The sequence below is a fragment of the Protobothrops mucrosquamatus genome, unplaced genomic scaffold (assembly GCF_001527695.2).
Source record: "Protobothrops mucrosquamatus isolate PMUCROS unplaced genomic scaffold, P.Mucros_1.0 scaffold428, whole genome shotgun sequence".
NCBI lineage: Eukaryota > Metazoa > Chordata > Lepidosauria > Squamata > Viperidae > Protobothrops > Protobothrops mucrosquamatus.
The window spans coordinates 28,563-52,672 of record NW_015386753.1 but is presented as its reverse complement, the minus strand read 5'-3'; the positions used below and the strand labels follow the sequence as shown (position 1 = coordinate 52,672).

The 24,110-nt window shown below is 38.2% G+C and overlaps 1 protein-coding gene across 1 annotated transcript in view; it reads left to right on the top strand.

Annotated features, from left to right (window-relative positions):
- The first annotated feature begins 1,680 nt into the window (after positions 1–1,680).
- Positions 1,681–24,110, top strand: part of DENND6A (DENN domain containing 6A) — a 28,347-nt gene continuing 5,917 nt past the window's right edge. Inside the window, exons 1-15 of the mRNA XM_015816335.1 lie at positions 1,681–1,869; positions 4,031–4,207; positions 4,285–4,327; positions 8,560–8,672; positions 10,037–10,117; positions 11,170–11,275; positions 11,577–11,656; positions 12,322–12,384; positions 16,778–16,833; positions 18,141–18,263; positions 19,258–19,353; positions 22,167–22,261; positions 22,883–22,948; positions 23,038–23,102; positions 23,925–24,014. Of these exons, the coding sequence (XP_015671821.1) occupies positions 1,681–1,869; positions 4,031–4,207; positions 4,285–4,327; positions 8,560–8,672; positions 10,037–10,117; positions 11,170–11,275; positions 11,577–11,656; positions 12,322–12,384; positions 16,778–16,833; positions 18,141–18,263; positions 19,258–19,353; positions 22,167–22,261; positions 22,883–22,948; positions 23,038–23,102; positions 23,925–24,014 (1,443 nt within the window). The remainder of the gene's footprint in view (positions 1,870–4,030; positions 4,208–4,284; positions 4,328–8,559; positions 8,673–10,036; positions 10,118–11,169; positions 11,276–11,576; positions 11,657–12,321; positions 12,385–16,777; positions 16,834–18,140; positions 18,264–19,257; positions 19,354–22,166; positions 22,262–22,882; positions 22,949–23,037; positions 23,103–23,924; positions 24,015–24,110) is intronic.

The following is a 24,110-nucleotide window of genomic DNA, read 5'->3' as shown; positions in this document are numbered from 1 at the left end:
TCTGAGCTATGACAATATGATTAATCTATGGTTCAATGCGCCACGGTAATCTAGAAAATTTAGTTTATTGAATAAACCAAGGATATCATGCAGATGGTTTTGCAGCATGAGAGCTTTAACCAAACGAGTGGATTCCCTGAGCAGATTGAGCCCCAAACATAGTTTAGGAATTGACCAGCCCTGCTGATGCAGCACTCTTAAGCCCAACCCATACAAATAAATGGCTCATTTAGCACACAATTCAGTGTTTCATATTTTAACCACTTGGAAAACCAAACAGAAAGCTTAAAAGACAACTTCCATTTATTTTATTAGAAAACTAACAGTATCATGTAGGGCCTGAAGAAGCAGGAAGTAAGCAATCTTCAGAATATGCATTTTAGCTTCACAAAACTATCTTCTATGCAAGTAAATAACTGTAGCTGTGATACTGATGCGCTTTACCAAACGAAGCCTAGAAAACAACACGGTACTTAATTACAGTACAGTATTTCATCAACAGCGAAAAATCCTATCCATTATAAAGCATCAGAAGAGTGGAGAGGGGAAGTCTGTCTTGCTGCAGAGAACTACTAGACCAGTGGTTCTCAACCTTTTTAATACCGTGACCTCCAACCTGTCGTACTTCGAGGACTAAACCGGTCATAAGTCGAGGACTACCCAACCGGTCGTAAGTCAAGGACTTTCCCTGCCCGGGAGTGCCGCGCATGCGTGGTTCCGCCCCCTGCGCTGGCCGAGGCGTAGCTGGCAAGCGGCAGAGATGGAGCAGGCCAATCACCAGCTGGCCCAGCTCAAGGGAGGTAAGGCACCCGCCGGAAAAGGGGAAAAAATGGAGGACAGCCTTGCTTGGCGACCCCCGTGAAATGGTCGATCAACCCCAAATGGGGTCGCGACCCATAGGTTGAGAACCGCTGTACTAGACCAATTGAGAGGTCCTTGGTGCTCTCTGAGCTTCTAACTAGGTAACATCATCAGACAGGCAGGCAAGGCACCAGAATATAAACTGACAGCAAACAGCACTCCTTACTAGCACTGATGATGTTACCCAGTTAGGGTAATAAAACGTCTGCAAGAAAGCAAGCAAGCTCAGAGAGCACCAAGGACCCCTCATTTCAACCCTGAGCTGCAAATATTCTCCTTCATTGGTACTAGACCAATTGTCGGGATCTTCCAGTCCTCCAAGCTGGAGTACCAATGCGTCCAATTTAAGAAATCAGCTCTTAAACCCACACGTTCTGGACTGAACTTTAAATGGGAGGCTAAAAACAAAAGGATTTTTCCCTTTCATCCATAGCACCCTTGCTGTTTCCCAAGAATCTTGCGTTCTTTGTCAGGGGGAGGGGAAGAGAACCTTTCAACATCTCCCCTTTGTACCACACTGCTTTAGAAACTTCCTTTCCTCCGCGCAACTGTACCTTAGTCCCCTCCCTTCGCTCCATTCCTCCCCCCCCATTGCTAATTTGGACTCTTCCACGTCCCTCCTTTCCAATCGCTGTGGATTTTCCCACAGAGTGTGGGGGATGGTTGCCCCAAAGAGACGTGCGTCATGTGGTCCTTCTTCCTCTCGAGCCGGGGCTAGGAAGGGACACCGCCGCGTCTTAAATTGAAGACGAGAGGAGCCCGGCCGGGTGTAGAGACTGCGGCGGTGCCGGAGCCGACGCTGCAACCCTGCCGAGCGCCATGTCGCTGCAGAAGCCGGCCGAGGGCGGAAGCGGAGGATTGGCGGGTTCCCCGGGGGCGGAGGAAGCCGAAGATGGCTCGCCCAGTCCGTCCTTGCCGCCGCCGGTGTTGCCCTGGGACCGCTTCTCGGCCTGGTTGCACTGCGTGTGCGTGGTAGGCTTTGATTTGGAGCTCGGCCAAGCTGTGGAGGTGGGTGACGCGCCAAGCCACGCCACGCCGCGAGGGGCTAGGTCGGGTGTTCCGCCCGTGCCAGCCCAGCCCGTCCTCGGGCGAGGCAGGACATCGTGCTCTGCAGAGAAGCGGTGCCTCCTTTGCCGGCGGGCTAGGCGAAGGTGGCCCGGGGCAGAAACCCAGGAGTGTGGAAGCCTTTTCTGCCTTGTGCTTTTTATTAGACGGGGACGGCGCCGAACGATGTTTGGTGGCGTTGCAGAGGATAGGCGCCCAGAAAAGCGGGAAGAGGCTCTTTCTTCTCCCCTTTGGTGCAGCAAACAACTAGCGCAAGAATTTCGCTTGCCGTTGAATGATAACTGTCGGGGGTTTATATTCGCAGGTCTTTTAATACAAGCAGTGTTTTCATGCAGGCTGGAAAATAAACAGATTTATTTTTTTAAAAAAAAAAAAACAACAACACCCTTTCAAATAGATTCACCTATTGGTTTCATTTCTGCCCTTCTAAAATGCTCTAGTGTTGCTTATGGCAACTTATGTAATGTTGGTTTATTTACATGGCTTTTGGTCCAAATGTGATGTTCGGAATGGCGGTAATTTTTAGAGACATCCCTGAAAAATATAGGAACCTGCGTGAAGAACTCCACACATTGGATCTCGTTGTTGATGGTTTATTCCCCAATTAAGGCTTCCAGATAAGAAGATGTGTGTGTGTGTTTAACTTCCCAGGACCAGCAGTGCAATCACAGAGGCAGCAGTTTGCAGGTCTCCTATTTCTTCTGGTCTTGACTGTTCAGTGTCTTTGCTGAATTGTGTGCCTTCCGAGCCTTCATACCATATGCTAAATAGTTAAATAGATAAGAATAGCCAAGGAAGAATGGAATAGAGTTAGACAGGAAAATGAAAGAAATCTGGGATTTGAATGAATATGTGGTTGCAAATGAATTGCCTAGAAGCCACATTGAAACTAGAATGTTCTGTATGTTGGTACTTGATTTATACTGGCTAGGTTTTGTTTCAAATAGGAGTAATTGAGCATGTGGCAGGCAGGAGTTAAATATGAATCAGGCCAGTTAATTTCCATCCTTAGAGTTTACTAAACATGAGTTTGCTCTGGCCTGGCCTAGCTGGAAATAAAACCATGGCTTTTGTTGTTGAAAAGGAATAGGGGTAAAGGGTAATTTTATTCAATGCAGCATAGTGTTGATAAACGTAGACTGACATTTATATCGTTAAACTTACCATTCTTATCTGTCCTGGTCTGTACTTATGAAATGTCCCCATAGATTTATGTTACAAATTGAAAACTGTATACAGTTTTCTCGCACTGTATCACTGTAAGATTGTAGTATAGTGGTGTTTCCTAACCTGATGCCCTCCAGATGTGTAAGATTTCAAATGCTATAATTTTCAACCACATACTAAATAGATTAGCCCCATTTTTTTTATTCTGAAGAGTATAAACAATTGAATAAATAATAACCCAGTATTAAGTATTCTACAGCTCTGAGAGCTGTTAGAAGAAAAAGGAATTGGGACATGTATTTACTAAATAGATCTTATGTTAGAGTTTAATGAAATTATAAGCATCTTGTGATTACAAGTCACAATCTCATAACATTTTTTTCCCAACAGCATTCATGAACATAGATTTTGGGCATTAAGTAGCCTAGGGACCCAAGTTGGTGAGCTTTTGGATTTGATGAGCACATTTGGAATTTCCCATACATATTATAACAAGTTCCAGAAGTCTAATCGGTTAAGTTGCTCTAGTCTAGCCATTTCCCTGATCTTCTTAATTTCCACAGCTGGCTTTTGCTTTTTTTAGGGACAGGATGGCTCACTTCCCAAAAAGAGCATTTCTCCAGTTTGTTTCCCCCCCTTAAAAAAAAACTGTTTGGAGCCCAAGATAGAGTAAAAGACATTTTTATAAATCAAAAAATGCTATAAATTTAATATAAGAAGCAAGACAGTTTCACACTTTTTTAAAATACTGTAATAATTAAGGTGAAGTATTAATCTGTGTTAGGAAGCCAGTGAAAATAGGTTATAAAATCTGTTAAACATGCCAGGTCTTTATTTGACATGATTGTTGTTGGAACTGCTTGTGGAAATATTAATTTAGAAAAGTCTTATTGGATGCATTTGGTGTTGAATATGTGGTATCTTTGAATTACCGTAGGAATATAGGTTAGCAGTGTGTATGCTCTTTTTGGGTAATAACCAAAGGTCCAGTCATATTGGTACCTGGTCCTGTGCACTATGTGATAAATTAATAGAGTATCTTCGTTTCTCGACTGATAGAGATTCTCATTTACAGGTAATATATCCACAGCATTCAAAACTTACGGATAAAGAGGTGAGTAAAACCATTAAGAAGACATTTATAAAATATATTTTCTCCTCCAAAATGTAACTTCTATTTTTCTCCCCTAGAAAACCAATATTTGCTATTTGTCTTTCCCAGATTCCAATTCAGGTAATCAGATATGTATGTTACTTACATATATATTTGTATAAATTATTCCTGTTTAACTAGAAATGTGCAATAGCTATTTTTATTTTATGTTGTCTTTATTTCAGTTTTATTAAGTGAAGTATGAGTGATAAGTATACTTTTATTTGAGTGTTTCACAGACGGTCAAGATCTAGGAAGCTGTTGGGTTAGAACAGGGGTCCTCAACCTTGGCAACTTTAAGACTTTGCTGGCTGAGGAATTCTGGGAGTTGAAGTCCACAAGTCTTAAAGTTGCCAAGGTTGAGGACCCCTGGGTTAGAAGGTATAATTGGATGCCAGAATTATGTAAAATATTTGGAAGAGGATTTTCTTCACAACTGCTTGTAGTATTCAGAAGGCTGCATTTCTTAAAAGTTCAGGGTCACAGCTTGGAAGCCTTGTCCAGCAGAAGTGCCTTCTGCATATGCACATGTCTGCCCTGAACACCTGGACATTGCCTCAAAAAGGCCATGCTGAGCTTCTAAGAAATGTGGCAGCCTCAATACTCCCAGCAAGAAATTTTGAGAAATACTTTCTTGCTCCAGAAACTTCCTCTCAATGCTTCACATAGTCTTACTAATATTAATGGTAGGCTTAAGTCATACATTGTACTAAGCCATAAGATTATTTGTTTTTTTTAAATATTGCATATTATGAGAAGTCATTTAGTCTGTAAAGTATGACCTAGTATGTTGTGCCAATTCACCCAGTTTTAATCTAGTCAGTAATTGTGGTTAAGCAAACCATAACTTACATTGAGTGTAAACTCAACGGTACCAATGCAGAGATGCAAAAAGATGCATCCAGAGGAGGATCAATAATATCAACATGGTGGGGACAATGTGGCAATCAAAGCCCTGCCCCTTCTTAATGTGTTTCATGTGTGCAACTTATGTCAAAAGGGTCAAAAGAGGTGGGGCTTCAACTGCACTCTTGTACCTGTCATTTTGATTTCATTGATACCCCCCACGTACATACACTGCAAATGTCCTAGACACAAAGATTGCAGGTACAATCCTATGTATATCTATTCAGAAGCAAGTCCTATTGAAATCAGTGAGATCTGCTCTAAATAATGTGCACAGTATAGTACTGGAAACGTCTTATATCCATTCCATAAAAATTCAATTTGCACTGAAAGTAAGAGTTTTGCAGGTATCTTATTAGAAATCACTTAGTTTAAAATTACATGCTTGTAGTGCAGGTGAAAAAAAAATCTTGAAGTATTTGTAATAGTTGAACCTGGAATTTTACATGATGAATTGTAGTTGTTGGCTCAAGTGATTACAGATTTTTAACTGTGAGACTATTCAATATTTTGTATGATAAATTTCTTAATTTTCATTTTAGAAATTGTATATATATTCAAACTATGTACAGTTTGGCTGCTTGAACTATCTTAAAATGACTATACTGTTTTGAGGGCAACACATATAATACAAATGATAATTAAGAATGTGGGCATCCATAGGAAGCAAATGGGAAGAAGCAAATTACATGTTTGTAATTACATCACACTAATGCTGTGAATCATCAGAACAGGCACCTGTGTCATTTTGGCTCCATCGTAGTTAATTGTGGACACCAGCGGCTAAGAATATTTTACAATATTCAAAAGGATTCAGATTAATCTCTAGCCTGGAGTAGTAGTTTAGGCTGGGACCTAAGCATAAGGTTACTTAAATAAAACTATGTTTATAAATTACTGAATGTATTAAAGTGTTTTTAAATAAATGTAAAATGCTTGTCAGTTGTTACAAATGCTTTGGATGTTTTCCTGGAATATAGGTTACAAGGTTTCTTTTTTGTCAGCAATTTGGTAAATATTTTGTAGACGGTTCTTAATTTTTCAAAAATATAAGTCACCTTCATTACCATTATTGTGAAAACATTAGTGGAGCCTCTAAGGAAAAGGCTTAGAACATGCTTGAGACTGCCTAGTCTGTAAAATGTTCCATCATAAAATGTTTCAAAGTAAGAATGTAATAATTATTTTGTATACTCCTATAGAAGCATTCTGCCTTGGTCAAGCTATGTTGCAATTCTTTATTGGCATTTAGAATATCTATACGTTACTTAATAATAATAATAATAATAATAATAATAATAATAATAATAATAATAATAATAATAATAATAATAGTAAAGTTGGAAGGAACCATGAAGGTCATCTAGTCCAACCCACTGCTCAGGCAGGAAACCCTATACCATTTCGGACAAATGGCTGTCTAGTCTCTTCTTCAGAGAAAGATTTTTTTTTCTATAGACCACTTACCAGAAATAGATCAGGGATCCCCAACCCCAAGGCCATGGCCCACTACCGGGCTGTGGCCCATTCAGAACCAGGCTGTGAAAGTTGTGGGCGAGTTTGCACAAGCGCACAGCTTCATTTGCACAAGCAGCAGGCGTGTGTGCCTGCTGCTTGCACAAGTGGAGCTACGCATGTACGCTCGCCCACCACTTGTGCGGAACCATCCGCTCTCACACCCTGCTGGTCCACAAAGCCGGAAAGATTGGAGACTGTTGGTTTAGATTGAATTTGCTTTTTGGATTAAAATTGGTTGCTCAAATATATTCCATATATATGAATCAATTTGAGTGATAATGATTTAATAATGTTTCAAGAATATTTCATCAAGTTATATAACTCCCCTCTGACTATTTGTCATATTTTACCTAGGTATTTATAAAGAGAATTTAAATTTTTTCAGTCTTGTGGAAAGAATTGCTAAAGTGGGATTTTCTTTTTAAAATGATTTCTTTTGTTAAGAATCAAATTTGTTTATTACATTTATATGCTGCCTGCTCACTGTTTTAAGATTATTTATATTAAGAGTTTTAGTGAAAGGAATTTTTTTGGGATCAGCTTGATGCTGAAGAATGAGAAAAGCTTGTTTTTACCTTGTCTTTTAAAATTTATATGGTTAGAATTTTATATAAATGGGGGGTTCTTAAATAAGGAAAGCTATAAGTAGTGTAAACCTTTTGTAGTATGAATCTTGATAACTACGAATTTACATTGTGAGGTTTTGGGTGGAATATATTCATTTTTCTTGTAGCATTTAGAATATTAAAAAATACCTTGGTATTTTTTGAAACTTCCATCTGGTGAAGTGTGTATGGATTTCCAGTTTCATCTGATTTGAGATGAAGTTAAAATCACATTAAAGTTAAAATAGTGTTTTCTACAAAGTGCTGCCCTGAAAGTTTTTAATGCAAAGCTTTAATCTGCAATGATTTTAATTGGCAACTCACATTCAGTAGATATTACAGGTTCTTTTTAAATCATCTAGTCCGTGGGTGTTAAACTCACTGCATCACGTGACGTGTCGTGACATATCACAACTTTTTTTGCATTGCTGGAGCTGGGGTGGGCGCGGCCTCCGCATGAGGCAACCAGCCCACGGGCCAGCAGTTTGACACCCCTGATCTAGGCAGAAGGAAATGAGCACTACAGTTCCACATCAATAGTAGGCAGGACAATGGGGTTTCCTTTAAATGGAGTAATACCACTTTCTAAGGGCTTTCTGCCCTTTTGGAGATAGTTAGCATCTAAAGGAGACCCAAGTAAACTGGTGAAAAGAGGGCAAATTATTCTCATTTTAATGTCTGGTAATCAGTGCCAAGAGAATATAGGTATAAACATGTGACCACTTTAGAGTGCAAAGTGGTCACATGTGCATACCTATATTCTCTTGGTAGCAGGGGTATCCACAGAGTATGTTTTTTTTTAATGTGGATTCCATCTAAAAAACAGGAAAAGCTTTGATCACACCATCTTGACATCTTTTTATTATAATCTGGCAGAGATTTTTACTTATTGGCAGAGAAAGAGATACAATTTGCAGTAACCATAGTATTATTCTGTGGACACCCCTTATTGGCAGAGAAAAAGAGGTATAATTTGCTGCAACCATAGTATTTGTGTTTATTCAACAAGAGAAGACGGAGTCATACTTGGACTTTGTCAAGTAGAAAGTCTTCCAGGAGAAAACACCACTGTCTGCTTCTTCACCCTTTTCTCAATGTAAAGCACAGTAGGTTTGATTTCTGTGCATGGAGTTACCTAGAACTGTGCTTGGCATTTAGGGAGCATTTTAAAAACTTACTAATATTTGTTAGAAGCACCTGCTAGTTACATATATTCTTTTTAAATATTACCCACTCAGTATAGTCCTTTGCTGTTTTTTTTCTCCTCTTTCCTTTTTGGCTTAGGTTGCCTTGGAAACACACAATTTTGTTTTAGGTTTCGGCAGTCTTCTAGCAGAAAGCTTTCGTGGCACTGTTTGCTGGATCAGTTGGACAGAGATCTACCAATTTATTTGAAGGTTGGGAAAGTAGAATGTTTTATCTTGTCCAGGCATGAAGGTGTCTTTTTAATTCTAATTATTGTGATGGTATTTAATGGTGGAATTGTAAGTTTTGTACCTAGTAAGACATTGTTTAATGTACTGTTGCATTGCCCTGTATTGTGTGGCCAATAACTTTCAGATTGTTTTAATGGTGAACATATTAATTATCCTTTCTGCTGAAATAGTAATAATTAAAGCCGCTTTAATTGTATTTATAATTGGGTGTTTTTTGGGGAAACCTAATTATAATGCTGTTATACTCAGCTGTTTTAGACTTCAGGGACCCATTTGTCCCTGAATCTTGAGAGGATTCTGGGAATTATTAAACTCCAGTTAATCTCAAGACATATCCAACCTCTTCAGGGGCTGGCAAATTGTAATGGGTAAAAGTTCAAAACACTTCTGTTTAGTATTTAATAGCTACCAGAAATTACATATTAAAATTCTAGTACTGCATAGTATTCTTCAACATTACATACAATTATGTAATTCACAATTATGTAACGCTGATAAAGAATTGTGGTCCAAAGCACCTATTGTGTAAATTAAATTGGGGGGGGATCATTGTTTTTCCTTCATGGAGACTTATCATAAGGGACATAATATTGTCACAGATTGCAGGTAATCTATGCAACAACTCTTGTTCCTCTTCTGTAAATATTAAAAATGTTAGAAACAAAGTATATAAAATACAAGTAGCTCTTTAATTTTTGGCCAGTTGCTTAGCAGCTGTTCAAACTTATAATGGACTATCCCTAAAGATGTTTACAACCCGGTTGCAAAGTTCCAAGACACATTTCGGCTCTAGACAACCGGCCTGCATTTTTGGCCGTTTGCAATGTCCCATTGTTCTGTGTCTGAGATTTATAATTTGGTTTTTGCCCAAAGCCAATGTTTAATTCCAGTTTTCAGCAAAAAAAAATACCCTATAGCCAACAATGGATTTGCTTAATGACTGTGGCATTCACTTAACTACCATGAATTCACTTAATGAATTTGCTTAACGACTACTGAAAAAAGTGACCTGGTTTATGACTGTCATGAATTATGACTGTAATGGACAGGCTTTATTATGGTCATAAGTTGAGGATTACCTATGTAGGCTAATTGTGTAGTGAATGTTGTATAATTGTAATGTTAGCTCCTATAGGTTCTTAATTTTCATAGGCTTGATCTAGAATGTGTTAAAATGTTTATAGTGACATCATGTCTGAAAATGTAAATATCCTGAATAATCCTCCTGTGATTTTAATAAAAGTTCCTTAAAGAACACCTGCTAAGTACACAGCATTACTCAGAAAGTATTCAGTGTTTTGGAATGTTTTCTTTTTATTTTACAGAGGGATCCTGCATATTTTTATGGATATGTGTATTTTAGACAAGTACAAGACAAGACATTAAAGCGAGGTTACTTTCAGAAGGTAATTTAGTTTTAGCTAAATTGTTCATGGTTGTCTTTTAAATATACTCAAGAAAAAAAAATAAGCTCCATTTAAATCAGTGGAAAGTATTGCCTTTAATATGTTTAAGATTGAGGAGTTAATGTTCACTCCCCAGTTGTAAACATATTACATTGGCTAATCTGAAAGGCCAGAATACATAAATCACAATGCTATCTGCAGTACATATTTGGGTCATAGCAAATGAAATTAGGTATATGTAAACAAAATAAGTGAGAACTTGTTGGGTGCAAAGAGTTAGATTAGAAACTGGGAGACCATGAGTTCTAATCCTGCTTAGGCACAAAGCCATCTGAGTGATCTTGGGCCAGTCCACCTCTATCAGTCCTGAGAAACAGGTAAGAGCAAAGCAGTTCTGAAATATTGCCAGGACAACTGTAAGGATACTGACTCAAAGGCATTCAAAAACACAACAAACTGATTGCCTTACCTTATCCATTGTCCTGTTCTACATTTGTCATTATTTTCATATATGAAGCTGACTTTATCAGAAAATTCATGGACATTAGCTGAGCTGAATGCAATCCATGGTTACCCAAATGAAATAAAGAATATTTTAAAATGTAATTTGTTTAAAAAATAGTTGAAAACTTGTGAGACCACTTAATTTTAGTGATCCCACCAAATCACATTGGAACATGTTGGTCTAATTAGCTTATAAAATCTGCTTATGAATATAGCCCCCCCAGAAGTAAATACATACAGGCAGTCCTCAGGTTATGTCCATTCATTCAGCAACTGTTCAAAGTTACGATGGCACTGAATGAGAGAGACTTATGACTGGTCCTCAAAGTTTCAGCCACTATACCTATAGTCACTTGATTATATCCTGGGAACTCAGTTTGTGACTACAATATCATAGTGAGCCACAGCCAGAATCACAGTTTCTGACATTTCCTGTTGGCTTCCCACAAGCAAAATATCTGAATTTAGTGAGGAATTAATATGATGCTTATTATAAATTATAGTGGTTTTAGAAGAATTAATCATAAATTATTTTGCTTCTCTCATAGTCTTTAGTTCTGATTAGCAAGCTGCCTTATATCCACTTATTTAACACTGTGCTTGGACAAATTGCACCTGAATATTTTGAGAAAAATGAACCCTTCTTGGAAGCAGGTTGGTAATATTGATGGTTTGCTGATATTGTATATTTTCAAAAAACATATTAATTATAAATTTTCATCAGCCTATAATTTGTGAATTGTAGTGGAAGAACATTGACTTTGATTTCAAAATTGTTATTTCTGACATACTAGTGAGGTTGCCATTTTATCAGTTAATCCAGATCATCTGATAACTGATCAGATGAACTTGAATAGATTTAATTCAGTAAATAAATCTTTTTATTCACAAATGTTAGGGAGCATTGTTAATAAAGTCTTTTATGTACAAATCTGATTATTTCTCCTTTGCTTAGCTTGTAGTGATGTTGATCGATGGCCACTGCCAATCCCAGGGAAAACACTCTATTTGCCCATTATGGGCATTGTAATTAAGGTAATTTTAAATTTCTTCCATTGTTGTTTGTTGCTTGAATTCAGCCAACTATATCTGTTTTTATATATAATACATTTATTGTGTATAACAGTATCGTTTTTTTAAAAGCCGTGGTCCTATAAATGTATATTTATTTCATACTTGCAGAAGTAAAAGGAAAAGAGTACCTAAAGGAGAACCTGGTATAGGTAAAATCCTAAAGGAACAGTGTGTTTCTAAATATTTTTTTCAATGTAGATCTGTCATTTAAAAAGATGCACTTGTCTGCCTCTGTAGGATGTAGGGGGTCTTTTAGTTGAGCACTATATTTAATTGGCTACTGTGGGAGAGATGTAAGCATGCATGTCATTTCTTAATGAACTCTGCAATGGCATTTGATATTGTTAATGATTATTCAGTTGATCTTTATGTGAGACTTTAATGAACTTAGTTAAGCAGAGCATTTTGGCAACTTAAATAGTTGTTTTAATTGGTACTGTTGGACTTTGATTTTTAATTGACTCCTAGTTCACATTCACACACACACAGAGGGAACTGTTTAGAGTAGTATATTTTCACAGATGTAAATCTAGCAAAATATTGCTTTCTTGAACAATGTCTTAAGGCTTAAAGCTAATTAAAGTTAACATTTGGGGTGAATGAAGAATACATATTTTTTCCCTAAGGTGCGGATTCCTACCTGTCATGACAAGCCTGGAACAACTCAAGTATTACAGTTGACACATCAGGTACTTCACTAGCAGAATAATACTCCCTCAATACAAAGATCTAACTTCAAACACTTCATTTCCTAGCACCTTAGTCCCAAGTTCTGGAGTATAATTTTTTTAACGAAGAGAAGGACGAGGGATGACATGATAGTAGGGTTCCAATATCTCAGGGATTGCCACAACGAAGAGAGAGTCAATCTGTTCTCCAAAGCAACTGAAGTTAGGACAAGAAGCAAGGGATGGAAACTAATCAAAGAGAGAAACAACCTAGAACCAAGGAGAAATTTCCTGAAAGTTAGAACAATTAATCAGTGGAACCACCTGCCTCCAGAAGTTGTGAATGCTCCAACACTGGAAGTTTTTAAGAAGAGACTGGACAGCCATTTGTCTGAAATGGTATAGGGTTTCCTGCCTGAGCAGGGGGTTGGACTAGAAGACCTCCAAGGTCCCTTCCAACTCTTATTATTATTGTTGTTGTTATTGTTATTATTAAATGTGAATGACAAATATTAAAATATTTTTAAATATATTTTAAATAATTAAATTGAATTGTTAAATTGTCCTGTGTCAAGTTGGCCATGGTGAGTTGGCTGCAGCAAGTTGGCTGTGGCGAGTTGTCCCACTCCGTCAGACTTGGTAAACATGAGCCATTCAGCCTCAAAGGAAGACGAGGGGAGAAAGGGTTGGCTATTAAGGAGTCCTCCTGTAAATGGATCCTACCCTGCAAACATTTCACATTACAGTTGTGTAATGGAATTTTGATAATTTAAATATTGAGGAGATTTTATCATTCCAGAGGATACTTTCACTTTTATAAATCTTGTGGATGTCATTTATTTTCAGCCCATCCCTTTAAAATCTCTTTAAAAGATCATCCTGCCTTTAAGAAAAAAAATGTAGGGGGGGCTCCTACTTCTTCAGCATACTGCACATTGTTTTCCTCATGGGGCTCCCCTTGAGGTGCACCTGGAGGCTCCAGCTAGTTCAGAATGCGGCCGCGCGGGGGATTTTGGGGGCCTCTAGATACTCCCATGTAACACCTCTCCTGCGCGAGCTGCACTGGCTGCCGGTGGCCTTCCGGGTGCGCTTCAAGGTGTTAGTAACAACTTTTAAAGCACTCCATGGCAATGGACCTAGGTATTTGCAAGACCGCCTCCTACCAAATGTCTCCCTTCGACCAGTCCGCTCCCACAGAGAGGGCCTCCTTAGGGTGCCGTCGGCCAGTCAATGCCGGCTGGCGACCCCCAGGGGGAGAGCCTTNTCTGTGGCAGCTCCTGCCCTCTGGAATGACCTACCCCCCGACCTACGTACAACTACGGACCTGCGCCTCTTCCGCCGAGCCTTGAAAACCCATCTATTCCATGCGGCCGGCCTGGCGTAGTTTTGATTGGGCTTTGCTAGGGGTTTTATATGGGGTATTTTAGAGCAGGCTTTTTATTCAATATTTATTGTTTTTTATTATTGCCTGTTCACCGCCCTGAGTCCCGTAAGGGAGATAGGGCGGTATATAAATTTAAATAATAATAATAATAATAACAACAACAACAACAACCCAAAAGGGTTGAAAAAAATGTGATGCCTTTAGAACCATTCATAATCCTGTAACACTGTGACCTACAAGGTGATCAGAGCTGCTTCTAAGCCTGATTAATAGAGAAAGAGATTCTGGTTAAACAGATAACACTGTAAGAGGATGGGCGTGGAAGTGAAAACTCTCATTTCCTTTCCTTTGATAGACCAAGAAGGGCCCAGCTTAGAGAAGAGAAACGCTCTCTTTAAAAGCTACGTAGTTTCAAAAAAAGGGAGCTTGCTGGACTGGCAGGAGAGGTAGGGCTGGATTTCAAAGTCTTAGAAGCTGGAAAAAAGAAAAGTTAAAGAGGAGAAAAAGAGACATATAAACACAAGAAGCAAGCCCAAAGATGCTGTGGAAATGAGGAACCTGCAGCCAGCAGCATGTGAAAGCCTGTGATTGGGGGGTGGGGTGAAGGCCTTGGTAGCTGGAGTGGAAATTCCAGAGACAGTTGCCTGCAGCAGACTCGGCCGAAGGGTAGGAGAAGAAGAGTTCCAATTGGCTGATGCCAAGAGGAGTCCAAGTGAAGTAAATTCCCTGGAGGCCACAGCACAAAAAGAAAGTTTAAGCCTTAAATGACTAAGCTAGAAAAGCAAGGAGGATTAGTTAGTTTTTCCTCACCCTCCCCACTCCTTTTTTTTTTTTAATGGTAAGATAAGAGGGGATATAGGAGGCAACCTTGAAGGCTGGGCTGACTGAAGCGCAGCTGCAGTTTGTTAGAGTCACCAGAAAACAAGCAGAGCAGCAGCTGCCCCCCACCCCCTCCCATAGGAGGAGGCAGCAAAGCATAATTGAGTGCAGGGGTGAAGGAAGGTCAAGAAAAGATAACTGAGAGAAGCCTTGGGTGGAAGCAGCAGAAGCTAGGAAGTGTGATTGGACTAGCAGCAACCAGTATTGTCTGCTACAGCACCAAGGGGCAAGAAAGTATTGAACCAGACTTAATCAAAGGGGTCAAGACAACCTATAGTCAACAGGATAGGACAGTAACAGGTGGCTTTCTTTTTTAATAAAAACAATATGACAAAAGTATATCAATTTTACGTATTGATTGTTTAATCAGGACAGCTCATTGATAGAACTTAGATGAAGCTCAGATCACCTTTTGATCAGAGTATTGCAGGATTTACAATTATTGCAGGACAGAGAGGACTGCTGGTTTGAAAGAGGGGTCAAAGAGGCCATCTATGTCAAAATTGAACAGCCCTCTCTCAACAGAAGGAGAAGGATCCGACATCATCTATCTCCAGTCTACAACACAGTCCTTTCAGCGGTTCCAAGAAGGCTCCACACCCATCTGCACTATTCAGGTGACCCTGAAGACATGGATAAGCCTCCAGGTAGCTTTAGCAGCTCACTAAAAAAATGCAAATGAACAGTTGTCTGCAAGGTATATAAATCCTTCCATTCCCCACCATCCAGTCAGAGCTGAAGAAGCTTCTTGGATGAGAAGCAAAATGTCTTCAAAGAAAAACAGGAAAGTCTAGTTGCCTTGTGAAAAGCACCTTTGGAATAACTACGACCTAATCTCCATAGACATGCAGGATTGCAAATGCTATAAAGGGCTCTCAAACCTTCTTTTCATAGAATCAAGGAAATGGGGGTGTTCTAGTCCAAACTCTTGCTCACTGCAGAAATCTCCTATTCTGAATAAAAGGCTATCCAATATATTCTTGAAAAACTCCAATGATGGAGCACCTGCAACTTCAAGAGACAGGTTGTTTGATTGCTTAGTAGCTCTCACAATTGGGAAATTCCTTAGTTTAAGTTTGGATCTCTTACTGTAAAAGTTCCACCCATTGCTTCTTGTCCAGCCTTCACTGCAGCAAGCCCAGATTTGCCCATCTCAGCTGTTTGGACTTGAAAGGTAAGTTAAGGAGTGGATAATAAGCATAAAATTCCTCAAAGAGGCTTTACTAGCAGCTTTAGAGTTGTCTTCCCCTTGGGCACCTTTCTGATCTGTAAACTTCAACTCTCTGAATTTTTAACAAAAGCCATGCAGCTGAGGGAGGGTGCTGAAATATATTCATTAAAGGAAAGATTGAAATGGAATAAATCTAGTTGTTCATAAGCAGATATGTACTATAGACTTGTGGTAGCCATGGCTATATTGTGTGAAAGTTATGTCCCTCCCTGGACTGAAAAGCCTTTTTCCTCAGTCACCCATGCTATCATCACCTCCTGTTTGGACTCTTGCAATTTTCAGAAGCTATACTGATCCAAAATGCAGCCGCATGAATAATTATGGATGGTCCCAATTTTGCCCATGGAACATATCACTGTTTACCAATAGGCCAGTCTGTCTACTGTTTCTGTCCAGATGATAAGTTCTGGACGAGTGGGTACATTCCAGGTCCCAGCTATAAAGCAATGTCATCTTGTTGGACCCTGGAGATGCATCTTCTCAGTAGATGCTGAGGAACAGCATTCCTCTGAAGTCTGCATGGATCTGATACTTTGACTTATGGCTTAAAGGCATAAAAGCCTGGTTCTTTTAGCAACCCCTGGAATAGATGTAGTGATTGGTTCCCTGATGGCTTGTTGGGAGTAAGTTTGTTTAATTATCCTTCTCTGATATGTGCCATGTATTCTACTTTTGAGTTGATCCTCTTGTTATTTTTACTAGTTGTGTGAATTCTATTGTGTAAAATGCCCAGGGTAATTTTGTAACAGGTGGTATACAAATTAAGAAATAAAAAAGTAGGGAATCTAATGAAGGGCACTTTATAGATTTATGCGATAAGCTTATTATAGAAGATCATTGTTGCAAAGATAGCGTAATACACTTTTTATTTTGTTGTTTGGTACTTCTCTGCTCAACAATCTTTTTTGTCTTTTTTTTAGGCAGATTCACAAATCTCCATTGCTTTGCCAACTGTCTATGAAGTAGATCTCTTTAGGTAAAGATTAAAAAGCATCTTGGTTTGATTTCTTGAAGTTCACACGTTACATCAAAGTTTCAGGAACTGGAAGCATGAATTGATTAATTAACAAAGAGACACAGAGATAAGATATCATCCTATGAAACACAGTTTTTAAATTTATGTTACATGCATCTTTGTATAATATGTAGCTGTTTATGTGCTCTCACAAGAAACACTCCTGTCATTTTCCTATGTTTTTGGCTCTTTTGCTAACATTGCCTATTTGGGCAGTAAAAGCAGATAGCTATTTCTTTTCCTTTAACTGTGGAGAGACAGCATTTTCATTACAATCACTCCTGAAGAACTTTTAAAATTAAATAAACTTTAATCTTGCTTCTAATAGCAATGAGAAAGCATGAATCTTACTCATTCTTTGGATTAGTAGGGATTAAAGCTTTTCCACCACGTGTTGTAGAGATGAGGACAAAATTGAGGTGGGGAGGAGACGTATACCATGTCCATTTGTGCATTTGAGCCGTGGTGGCACAATAGTTAGAATGAAGTACTGCAGGCTTCTTCTGCTGACTGCTAGCAGTTCGGCAGTTCGAGTCTCACCGGCCCAAGGTTGACTCAGCCTTCCAAGATCGGTAAAATGAGGACCCAGATTGTTGGGGGCAATATGCTGACTCTGTAAACCGCTTAGAGGAGGCTGTAAAGCACTGTGAAGCGGTATATAAGTCAAAGTGCGATTGCTATCTGCTTAAAGTTCTTGAGCCCAGTCCAGGAAAATTACCTATCCTTGTTTGATGCACATTATAATCACTAATTTTAACATACTGTTACTGGAATTTGGTCAGATTTCTTTTTGTGTGAGATGAGTCTATAGAGGTTAGAGAGGAACTCTAACCGCTAATTAGAAAATCAATTCCTGTTGTAGGTTTTCTTTGCTCCCTTTATGCAAATTGTTATTGTTGTATTTCAGAAAGTGTCTAAATATGTTTGCAGTAAAAGAAATCAGGAAATCATTTCTTAAGAATTTAACATTCTGTGTGATCTCCCATTGCGAATGCTGCAATATGAGTGAATTCAGCTTTCATCTTGTCCTGATAGCTGGCTAAATGTAGGCACATGGCAACTGTATGGTTTGAACCAAAAGTTCAAATCCCACTTTATCTGCACAGCTTTTCTACTTCTGTGTTTTCCAAGAAGCTTTAACAATTATTTTGCCTTAAAGTCTTGAGTGTGCAACCCAAGATTATATTTCTATTGCAAATTTTGGTTCTGCTGTCTCTGCTATAACTAGGGCAAGGAAAAAAATATTTACTTTTGTGAATCTGTTTCAGATGTTTCTTGCCAGTATTCTTTCACGTCCAGATGCTGTGGGAACTAGTGTTGTTAGGGGAACCATTAGTTGTCATGGCACCATCACCATCAGAATCTTCAGACACTGTCTTGGCGCTTGTGAGGTAAACATATGGAGTATTTTTAAAAAGCTGTATGATGGGGCTCTTGGAGTGAATCACAAAATGGAAAGAGTGTAGCGGGATTAAAAGCCTTTAAGTTTTTATTTCAAAAAAAAAACAGAAGGAAAACTTGGATCGGATGTCCTAAGCCATTAAACTGGCTGCTTTTTCATGATTTATCATTGTGGATAACCCCAGTTAGTAATACTTTATTCCACAAACAACAATTAAACAGATCATCTCTTAATGTGATGTGTCCCTAAATGTATAGGTAATTTTAGAAGCTGCAGGGGGGTTGCTGAGGGTAGTAAATGTGATAGCTTTCAGTTTAACCAGCTGAATAATTAATGTTACATAATACTTCTTTTTGTGTTGATACTTTTTAAAAAAATATTGAAATTAAATACTAATAGATGTTAATAAGCAAAAGTTAACCTCAAAAAAAGGTACCAGACAATTGTGAGAAGGCCTGGAGATTTTACCTGAATGCATCAACAGGTCACTATGGCTTTTTTCTTTCTTGTTATGTTATGCATCAAGGCAGCCTGATTTTTTTTCCTGTCCATACAGATGTACATTTTCCCTGTATTGAATCATCACAGTGTTTTTGTCAGGCAATTTTTTTCATTTTTTACTTCACATATTATTAGATTTATATACCACTCCATAGTGCTTAACAGCACTCTCTCAGCACATTGCCCCCAACAATCTGGGTCCTCATTTTATTGACCCTGGAAGGATGGAAGGCTAAGTCAACCTTGAGTGCATCAGGATCAAACTCCTGGCAGTGGGCAGAGTTAGCCTGCAATACTGCATTCTAACCACTGCAATACCATGGCTCCTTTAACCAATGGTGATACACTTTGCATTTGTTCAGGAATTCAGTTATACATTGAAAGACAGTAGAAAATTGCTACATCTTGGAAGATTTTATCGAGATTACCTAGCAAACATGTAATAAACTGAAAGGTTTATCTCCTATATGTTCATTTCACAGCTGTATCTCACCTTTGAAGTACTACAGTGATTTTAGACCTTATTTTACAATACATGACAGTGAATTCAAGGACTATACCACTCGTACACAGACCCCGTAAGTAAATGTATGGTCATGTTAAACAGGTTGTTCTGACATAATTTGGCTTGACAAAGTACCTTACGCCTGTCTACTCAAAAATGTCTCACTGAATTTGGTGGTGGAATATTGATTGAAAAGATTAGGAACTTTTAACAGAGGAAGTTTTAACAGGAATATATTCTTCAGTTTGGCTTTCCATAATTAATTGAATTTAAATTGAGAATTGAAAAAAAGAAAAACCATTGCTTGCTATGTTATTTTCCCATGTGGAAAAGAAATGTAAAATAATAAGTTTTGTGTATTTTCTTTAAAAAGTCATCTATTCAGAATGATTAAATATCCAAATATGGAAAACATATTTCTGTGCAAGTTATTTTTAGAAATTAAATTGTGCTGTGCTTAACCATCCTCACAGAAACAAAGCAATGCTTGGAATGTTGATGATCCCATTAAACAAATGTAAAAGATGAAGCAACTTGTGGCTTAGCATATGCTGTTATTTCAAACAGAGCTGACATCCCTCTATGAATATTTTGTTTTGGGGTCTACACTTCCTTGTGGTCTAATTTTAAGCAGCATTTCCAGTTGTCACATCTGTGGAATTTTTCACCACCCATACATTCAAAGGATTATTCTGGTTGTGTGTGAATTTACTAGAACTGTTGATTGAAAGACTTTATGATGATAAATTGAGAGGGAGATAAAATCATGTCTAAACTGTTTAGAGTAAAATAAAGTTAAGCCCATCAAAATATAAAGTAATGTTCATTTTAAAAGCTGCTCTAGAATGCCCTGTATTTTTAAGTAACTGTGGGAGGATTCTTGAGTTTAACTTAGCACTGAATCTCTTATTTTTTTTTTCATTTTTAGTCCCTCCCCCAGACTGGTATAGGTTTGCATTTATTCTCAGTTGTTGCATTTGCTTTTTTCTGGATATTGAAAAAGCATTGCAGCAGGTTTATGATTAGTAATTTGATTCTTGGCATTTTGTTGTAATATCACCATTAGTGTTTAATTCAACATGAAGGAGCAATGACCAGCCCCAACTGTCTCCTAATCTGTTGGTAAAATAACTGGATGTATACCACAAGGAGCCTTCAAATTAATGCAGAAGTTTCCTTGTAAACTGAATCATCCACTCTCAGAATTCCAGTTCAGAAGAAAGAAATCATGCATAGAGTTAATGGAAGCAATTGACTTTTAAGCAGGGAGATCAGTTTTTTACCTACATCACCAATCTAATTTATGCGGGATGGGAAGGCTGGCTCACCACTCCTTACAACATGTTGGATCAAACACTTAAAGATAACATGTAAAGCAATATTACTGTTTTACAGAATTCCAGTTCAGCAGGTTGATATACTGTATATATACATTTCATTTATCTTGTTTTAAAATTAAATTGGTGAAAATTTAGCCAAGTCAATGATTTTATCAAGTATGATAAGTAACTACATTGGTTTTTTCCTTTTCTCATGATACGGGTTTAGTTTAGTTGTTTTTATCATAGTCCTTTGTTAAAATCACTTTAGCTTGCATTATTTTTTAGATTTTCTACATTTTAAAATAATCTCCATTTCTTTTTATTTCCAATCTCACTTGCTCTTTTGCTTTACAATTGTTTGGTTCTTATAATGATGACTATATTTATATGATGTTAGCATCAATTTCTAGAGATACATGCATGGTTAACTAAAATAAACAATTAGATCTGTAAAGCCTAGATGTATAACTATCAAGCTCTGCCAGCTGAGCATAAACCATCATGCATCCGAAGAAGGTGCTCTAGGACATGGAATGTACTGAGATGTGGCAGGCTCTCACTTGGCATTCAGTCACAAGTGAAGGGCCTGAGTATGGAAACAGGATCTTCCAGATCTTGTGAAGGCAGCTAATTCTCTGGGGATCTATTATGTTCCTCAGTTTTAATGGGGAAAGTTTTGCTTAAGCTGTGAACCATAATGTCACCAGACAGAAAAGAGCAGAACTAAGTTGGGTAATAATAGACAATAAGAATATGTCATTTCTTGTTGAGGATTAGAGGCGGAAAAGGACACACATTCTTTTCAGTTGGGGGGAGGGGGATAAAGGAAAAGGCTGGGTTCCTTTGTTTTCTTGTGTGCTGCTTGTGCACTTTCAGGAAAGGAAAGGGACTCACATATCTGTGCCTTCCCAGTCCCAATCCACTGTGGTTTATAAACTGTTAGATGTGGCTTGGTGTGTAGTGTGAGCTCAATCTATTGTAACTGATTTAACAAACACTGATGAAGCAAATCATGGATTTAGACAGTATGTTTATCCACTATTCATATTTACAAGGGCTTTCATCCTCTGGCACCTACGAGCAACTCTGTTTCCCCCCCCCCCACACACACACACTTTTCTCTTCAAATTTCAGCTAACAAAATTGGCTGAGGAAGCTGTTACCGTTTTGAGGGGTAAAGCTCTGGCAGAGCCCCTTTATGGGAGATCTATGAATTTGAACATGTCTCGCTAAGAGAAATTGGGAAATATTTTTTTTTCTAATTCTGTTCATAACTGCAGATTGGTTTAAAAAACAGCATGTGGGAAGCAAGTTGGAGGGGAATTTGCAAAATTACAGTCCTTTCTGTGAACAGCAGCTTCTGTCATTGGCGCTGAATCGAAATTCTTTATTATGAATGTACAAAGTGAGCCCTTTTGTTCGGGAAAGAGCTACATTGGATCTGAGCTTAATGTAAAATATGCTGCATATTTTCTGTTTATGTGTTTTCCAACATGCTTCCCCTCTGGAACTTAGCAGATTTCCACCTCTTACTGGTCTCATTTAAGCATCTTGTGTATTACAGGCCTTCTGTCATATTAGGAGTGACAAATCCATTTTTTGCTAAAACACTTCAGCATTGGCCACACATCATTCGAATAGGAGATATCAAAGTCTCAGGTAAAGTATTTAAATTGATTGGTGATTTTTTTTTTGAGATGTACAGAAATTTAAACCTATATTCTTCCTTCCGTTGTGGTTAAATGTAAAATATGTGTGGAACATGCACAGCACCTATACTTTGCATGGGTCACTGCATTTTGTATCAGTTGCAGTTTCTTGTTATTTTTCAAGGGCAGCCCAATATAAAGTGTGTTGCCTTGTCAAGGTGGTGTGGATAACAGTGGTTAAATGCAACTGATACGTTGCATGTACAAATTGTTAGAGCTTTGATCATGCTAATGTCACCACCATTTTGCCTGTTTGGTCATAGTGTGAAAGCTGATGTGGGCCAACATGTTGGCCCTCTCAAAAGGTCTACCACAATAGTGAGTCCCTTCCACCCCAGTTAGTTTTTTCTTTATCCTGGGGAGCAGGATGGTTAATAACTATGCATGGAGACTTTATCTGGGAAAATTGTCAGCAACCTGATCCTTCAAAAAGAGTTGGAAGCAGGTATTATCTTCTGTATTTCTCCCCCTCCTCCTCCCCCCGTGGGGCCTGGCATTAACTAAAATGGAAAGATACTAATTAAGATACTAATATTTTATTAAAGGATGACCTTTTCATGCCATTTGGCAGGTGAAGTTCCGAAGCAAGTTAAAGTAAAAAAGCTGAAGAACTTAAAAACTTTGGATTCCAAACCAGGTAATACATTTTTTTTCACATTATAAATTTTCAATTTGGAGTCCATGTGGATCAACCCCAGAGATAAATGTAGTGTTCTTCCTTCCTAGGTGTTTATACATCATACAAACCATACTTAAACAAAGATGAAGACATCGTAAAACAATTACAAAAGGTATTATTTCAAACTTGAAGTATTAGCAGTAATCGATACTGGACAGAGACAATGCTTATTTGCTTTGTTTTCTCCCTTTTTTTGAACAAAATATGCTCCATTTTCACATATTTCCTAATTAGGGTCCGTCCTCCTGTGAATTCGTAACTGTACAAAACGGAAGATGGCCATGTCCCCGTGTTATTTGGGTTGTTGTCTTGTTTGGTATTTATATGTTGATGAGGTATTCAGGAACTGAGTTGTGGCCTTAAAACTGCAACAATCTTTCAACCTTTCAACTAACTTTCACCTCAGCCAACCTGCTGCAAGATATCTATGATAAAAACATTCCTTTCTTGCAGCTGGCTACTTGGCAAAGAAAGAAGAGGGTGCAAAAAGTTTTTTTAAAGTAATGTCAAAGAAGGAGTCCTCATTCTTGTCTGTATTCTGGTTCCACCCATTGCTTACTTCAGCTTCATCCACCTTGCATTCCCCAACAGATTATTTCTGTAAGAATGGGACCCTTAAAATACCACCTTCACAATGTTTTCCATTATTCACATATTTGTGCTCTACTATCATGTTACACAAAGAACAAGAATTGGATTTTATGTTTTTGGATCAAAGTCTTGAACCTAAATGGGCCGCATTTTATCCTTGTCATATGTTAAAGATCTATAGCATAATTTAATCTGTGGCTTTAAATAATTTGACAAAAATTCTGGCATACATTCTCTCCCCCATTATATTGTAAAACATTATCAATATAAACATCGTACATTAACAGTTGCTTATCAATTTCAGTAGAGTGTATCTGCAGTGAACATAATTGCTTTTTTTCAGGGAGTACAACAGAAGCGTCCTGCAGAAGCCCAAAGCATAATCCTTCGTCGTTATTTCTTGGAATTGACTCAAAGCTTCATTATTCCTCTAGTAAGTAAATGTAAACGAGAAACCCATTTGTTTCTTAGTGGGAACTGTATTTTTTATCATTTTAATCATTTATTTCTAGGCCTAGAATGGAGACAA